Source organism: Gobio gobio, assembly GCF_949357685.1.
Source record: "Gobio gobio genome assembly, chromosome: 4".
NCBI classification, from domain to species: Eukaryota; Metazoa; Chordata; class Actinopteri; order Cypriniformes; family Gobionidae; genus Gobio; species Gobio gobio.
In genome coordinates this window covers 10,267,067-10,273,759 of record NC_137100.1, presented here as the reverse complement: position 1 = coordinate 10,273,759, position 6,693 = coordinate 10,267,067, and the positions used below count along the sequence as shown (strand labels likewise).

General features: G+C 37.8%; 1 protein-coding gene across 1 annotated transcript; it reads left to right on the top strand.

The window, feature by feature from the left end:
• Positions 1-208: 208 nt before the first annotated feature.
• LOC307124812 (interferon-induced protein with tetratricopeptide repeats 5-like) lies at positions 209-5,830 on the top strand (the record flags this gene model as incomplete). The annotated part of the gene is made up of 5 exons (XM_079814260.1): positions 209-213; positions 825-2,212; positions 2,655-2,729; positions 5,033-5,610; positions 5,735-5,830. The coding sequence occupies 5 exons, from the start codon at positions 209-211 to the stop codon at positions 5,828-5,830; spliced, it is 2,142 nt and encodes a 713-aa protein (XP_079670386.1).
• Between the last annotated feature and the right edge of the window lie 863 nt (positions 5,831-6,693).

Below are 6,693 nucleotides of genomic sequence, written 5' to 3'. Positions count from 1 at the left end.
TGACTACAAAAAAAATCAACAAAGTTGCTAAGGTTGCCAAGCCCCATTGTTCTCAACTTTCTATTCAAACGTCATTCTGTGATGTACAGGTTTGATCTCACCTGCCCTAAACGGAGAATCTTAAAATTTATTTGATAACACTCCTCCAAAACGTCCCGCTCCATTGGTATTTTCATGATTTGGTGCTTATACTGAAGATGGGCTCAAAATGAGGTGGGTTTGTTTGTTGTATTAATGCTGAATTATATATTGTAACGTTAATTGTATGCAATGCATTATGGAAACAAGCTCAGACACTGCGTCTGTGAAAATGAATTGAGTGAAATGAAACAAACCTGTGTTTTTCAGATCTTGACGTTTACGCTTAAATTATTGCTCATGGTGTGATTATGCGTTTATAACTTTAAAAAAAAAAATGTATATATATAAGTGGTTACACAAGCTTGTGTGCTATATGTAATTTCCTCAAGCATTTTACTTTCGAATTTTAATCTGACTGGATTTATTTAAGAAATTGAATGGCAACATTATGTCAGTAAAATATATTAATTGTTATAAACACACGCGTAAAAATATATTCCAATAAAGTTCAAACCATGATGTTTTAAATGCATTGTGGTGTCTTTCTATGTGCATTCATGTGAATGTATCTGAAATGAACTCCCAGAAACTGGGAAATCTGCTCTTCATGTTTACAGCAGTGGAAATTTATTTTGTGCTTTTGTACATGGTTCACACCGTGTGTACACTGTGACAATACAAAACTAGTGTACATGACTAGAATGTGTTTGAGTCATTTGTCTCAGCTTTCCTTCTTTTTTCAGTCTTGAAGGTGTTTTAAAAACCAAGCTGCTTCAGCAGGAGTGCCATTTTACTTGGTCTCTAAGAGAAAAAGACTTTGTTCTCTGTGATTTGCTGAATCGTCTGGAGGAACAGATTCAGTTGGAATCTGCCGAGGCGAGAGTAACACGAGCGTACAGCAGCTTTGGATTTGTTCAGTATCTCTATGGCAATCATCAGGAAGCACTCGCAAATCTGCAGAAATCAGTGCAGCTCGCAAAGGAACACTACAAAGACAGTGATCAAGTTCTTATTGTTACCTATGGAGACCTTGCCTGGTTGCACTATCATATGAAAGATTTTTCTACATGTCAAGAGTACTTGAAACAGTTAGAGAGTATCCATAGGAAATTCTCTGAAGGAGTCACTCATACTATAGAGGTACTCAGAGAAAAGGCTTGGGTTTTTCTTAAATTCTCTTCCAATTACTACAATGCCGCAAAGGAATGCTTTAGACAGGCCCTTGAAATTAACCCTGATGACAGCGATTTAAATACAGGCTATGCTATTGCCCTGTATCGCATAACTTATGAGACCCTTGACTTTTCAGACTCGCCAACAATAAAACAACTCAACAGAGCTATAGAGCTTGATCCAGATGATGCTGTACTATTAGTGTTGCTAGCACTGAGAATGCATTATAACAGAGATGATAAAAAGATGCTCGAAACTGCAAAGGATAAGGTGATTAAGGCGCTGGTGATGTCTCCTGAAAACCCACATGTCATAAGATACGCAGCAAAGTTTTTCCGCCAATTAGGAAACATGGACAAAGCCATTTCTCACCTGAAAGAAGCCCTGCAGGCTACCCCAAACTCAGCCTTTATACACCATCAGTTTGCAATGTGTTACAAAAGGCAAAAAATAATCCTGGAAACGAAATATAGGACACCTGGCAAGTCATACGAAATACAGCAATACCTGCAAAAGTGCATCGATCATCTGGAGAAGGCGATTTTCCTAAAGCCAGATTTCATCATTGCAATGGTAGATTTAGCACTGCATTACGGACAACATGACAGCTTCAATGCTGAGAGACTTTTTGAAGAAGCATTTAAAATAGCTAATATTAAAAAGCAATACCTACAGACAGTTCATTGTTTCTATGGCCAATACCAGCTCTACACCAAAAGATCTGAACAACAGGCCATCTATCATTTCATGCAAGGTCTGAAGCTGCAGCCGGAATCATCTCATGGCTGGTTGTGTGAGAAGAACCTGAAGAAGGTGATTAAACGTCGCATTGAATGGATGAAAAACCCGAATGACAGCGAGGCGTGTGCTATACAAGGATTCATTCATGAAGTGAAGGGTGAAAAACTCAAGGCTGAAGAGTTTTATGAGCGAGCCCTAACAAATGGGCTTGATTCAGGTAAATATGTGTTATATTTTATGTTTTTACAAGTTTTATATATATATATATATTTTTTTTTTGATTACTTGAAATACACTGGTCTGTTAATTTATTTAAAAATTCACGAAGGTACTAGAATGTACTGTCGTGGAATTCTCAATACGAATATCTAACTTCACTATGGACAATTTAAACAACTCTGTTGTTAATATAAACTACAGCGTCTTTAGGTAATTCCATGAATACTTATATCACTACCTCAAGCACACTTAGCTATTTCTTTGTTTTCTTTTGAGCGTAGAATCTTTCCAATACTTTCCTGAAGTATTATGGTGACGGTGTCCCGTCAAGAAGCAATTATCACTAGGCCTACCTCAATCACACTTGATCTGTTCTTTTGTTTTCTTTTGAGCGTATCTTTAGTAGTTGTGTTTCTCAACTTCCAAGTTGCTCTTTGCAGGAATACAGTTTTATTCACGGCTGGGAGAAGACTGGTCGCAACAACCAAGTGAGTCTCCAGAACAGAAAAATACAGGTACACTTTACAGTTGAGTGGAAATCAATGTCACTCAAGTTTCCTTCACTGTGATTTGTTCTGGTGATTGGTTCATAATGATCTAATTCAGGGGTCTTCAAACTCGGTCCTTCAAACTTTTGTCTGGCTATCACCAAACCAAGCTCAATTTAAGATTGAACATTGGTCTGGGGAGGCTGCTCTGTATTTTCTACTGCACAAGAGGCGTGATCAACGGGCATCGATCCATTGCTTCTCTATCCGTCATCGTGTTAAACCCGCCAATAACGCGTGCCAGGTGGATAAGCCAGTCTGTGATTGGTTCCCGCAAAAGTGTAAAAGAAGGAGTAGAAATGAATGTACAGGTTTCCAGGCTGAGTTGCAGGGCGAAATCAAATCGCCGGCAGATCGGGCTGGGTTTACCCAGTCTAGCAGAGTTTAGCTCCAACCCTGAATAAACACACCTGAACCAGCTAATCAGTGTCTTACAAGGCCCAAGTAAGACACTGATTAGCTGGTTCAAGGGCCGGTTGCATAAACTGCTGCTTAGACTAGTCTTAAAAGTTAGTCGTCTATTTTTTTCTTCAAGACTGTTCTTAACTTTTAAAGTCAGTTACATAAAAAGTTAGATTGGTCTAATTTGAATCAGAAAAATAAGACTGATTACCTCCTGACTAATTACTAGTTTGTCAAATTAGTTCTTAAGACACAGTCTAAACATAATGGCTAAGTTTATGCAACTGGCCCCAGGTGTGTTGATTTGAGGTTGGAGCTAAACTCTGCAGGACATCGGCCCTCCAGGACTGAGTTTAAAGACCCCTGATCTAAAGCTTGGTACATACTCCGCAAGAACAAAGAAATGTGTTCGTTTTCTCGAAGTGGCATGAACAAGAACAAAGTTCGTTCTGGCCAGGACATTCCATACTTCACGAGCAGGGAGTCCTCAGAGGCCCCGCCCACTGCAGCACACGTTTAAATTTCTGACCAATCACACAATAGTTCTCGGACACCCACAAGAAAAAAGTTCTGCTCAGACGATGTGACAAGAACAAGATACGAGAACTCCCAAACCAGGGCTGCAAGAACAAAATGACATCCATTAAGGCCATTACATACTCGGTAAGAACAGAGAAAAAAGTTCTCGCTCCCAGGGCTGCGAGAACAAAATGACAGCCATTAGGGAATACAAGCAAAGCTTGCAAATCTATGCATTTATTCATGTGAAAAATCTTGGCACTAACGCTATATTCCAAGAGTTCTATATGGATAAATTAAACCCAATGAACTATTAAAATTGATTTCTGGACATCTTAATGTTTTTTTTCTGCAATTGTTATTGAACATATTTGAATGCTATATCAAATATACCCCCCCCCCCCCCCCCCATACACACACCTGTCCCGCCCACTTTTTAAAACAAAGTTACACCACTAAGTAGACATCAAGAGCATTTATGTTCAAATTCTTATCTTCTGATTAAGAATGTTGTCATGTTATATGATAGTTTTGGCTACGTCAAAATCTTCCTGCTGCAAAGTGTTTAACTGGTTGATGGCTTTCTAAATGAATGGCTTCTTAACTGAGATCTGCAGATGACACGCTCAAATTGTATAGTGTTATATTTATTGAAAATGGTTTAAACAATATTCCTGAATGTCCTGACACATCACAACATTTTTCTATTTATGTCTTTCCAAAATCAAACTAGAAACACACATTAATTCAACCCTTTGCAAAACATACTGCATGATAACACTATTGCAGGCCTTTGACCTGGGGATTCTACAATATGGAAACTCTTCGGTTACATCCATTTTTGATCAAAAAGATATGTGGAATAATTTCATAGACTACACCATCTTTTCAGAATTTACAATGCGGAATTCATTGATGAATAAGGTTTAGGTATTGTATGCATACATTTACAAAATAATTCATTTTGTTTTCTCATTCATCCATTAAATGTTCCGGTCAAATCCAGGTTAAGCTTTAAGAAGCCATTGTCCTAAATAACATTTTCAGTAGGCCTATTTATTACTGCTAAATCCATATTGTTTAATAAGACTGAAGATTACATTTTAGGAGTCATTCATATAAAAATCAAAAGAAATGTTTTCAAATCAACAAAACGTCACCGTTTAATGAAAGCATGTAGTTTATACAAACGTAATGCTTTAGGCATTTACATACAAATTTACAACCATCTGTAGTCATTTGTACTGTTCTGTTCATATCTCCTATGTGGAATTAAGAGGTTCATTTTCCTGAAAAATTGCAAGTTAAATGAGCCTCATGTCACTTAAACAAATGTTTTTTTTTCTTAGATGAAAACGGTATTCTTACAGAGATGAGGATTTTGCTCATGAGTTTCAGTGAAACAGAAAAATCTGTTCTAAACCTGATTTTTGATGGAGGAAGTTATGAGGAAATTGGCAGTGGTAGACTTAAGATTTTCAAAGGTTCAATGAACAAGAAGATTGTGAACTTGGTTGATATTGATATTTGCAATGCCAAGAGGATTCTTCGATGGGAAAGACTGACTCCTGGGCCTCATGCCATTCTGCTTGCAATTTGTCTGCATGATGGCCAATTCACAGACCAGACCAAAGAGATTCTTGAAAATTTAGAGTTTCTCGGAGAGAAATTTTGGAATCACGTCATTGTAGTATTTACAGAGGGAGACTGTAGTATAAATACATACACTGGAGCTCAGAGAAGTGTATTGGAGTGGCTTCGTGAAAAATGTAGACACAAAACCTACATCTGTGGCTCTGAACCAACTACAGAAAGGATAGAGCTTTCTGAGAGGATACAGAGGATGATCCGGGGAAATAATTCAATGCATCTGGTATTACCAGAAATCTCAGATGGAGATTCTCAGTCCCCTTCAGACATTTTAAGGGTAAGTCACTGATTCATTTCTTTTAAAATTATCTCTTTGCAAATGCATATTTGATTTTATACTTTCCCATGTCTAATTTGACAATACAATTACAATGCACTTGAACACTTTTTGTTTTACACAGAAGCTAGATGTAAAATATGATTCGTTCACTCCTGAGGTCATCTTACAGGAGGGGCAAAGCAAATACAGGTACTGTATCAACAGACAGGTGAAGTAAGCTATTGAGTGTATCAGTTTGCATTAATATTTGATATTTCTTTGAAATAGGTTACAGAGCAGCCATGCAGGCTGGTTCCATTGTGAGATTACAAAGCTTGGTTTTAACATGAAGGGGGACGGGGAGGTGCTGTACAGCTCTGTTCTTCAGGACATCGACTGTCCAGTCCCTGCCAACCATTACCAAGCAGGACCCCTGTATGATATCAAATGTGTTCAGGGTGAGCTGTCTCAACTCAGCCTACCTCACTGCGAGACCTCCATTGGTGAGTTGGCAATCTTGTGAACTTTATGAGAGATACTGAATGTAATTTGTGAATAATACAAACGTGAAAAAACAAAAAAACACATTATATTATATTTTAAAATGTACTAAATGTAGAAGACTGAATGTAGAAGAAATGTTTTTTTTTCAGAGGATGCCTACCACTTCATGTCCGTTATACATTACTCTAATCAGATTGTTGATATTCTGAAGCCTCAGAATATCACAAGCACACATGTTACAGTGAGCATCCCAGGAACATCAAAGTTTTTACTTTCGAAATTACAAAACTTGTTTACGGGTGATTGGAATGAGACTTTTGGCCAAGTGATGCTGTTCTACATAAAGAAAACACACAGCCTGCATGTGTTTCTACAACCACTCAATGTGGACCCCAGAGAAGTATGTTTTTGTGTTAATGTTTCACCTTATTTTGGCCGCCCTTTTATAAACAACCTAACCTTTTCTCTGTTCTTTCAGGTGAGAGAATGTTTTGAAGATTATACACTAATCCAATCAGCTCGTGAATGCAAGCTCACATATAATTGTGAGTACAGCATGTCCTGTGATCCTGTTGAGGAACATGAACTTTCAGAGAG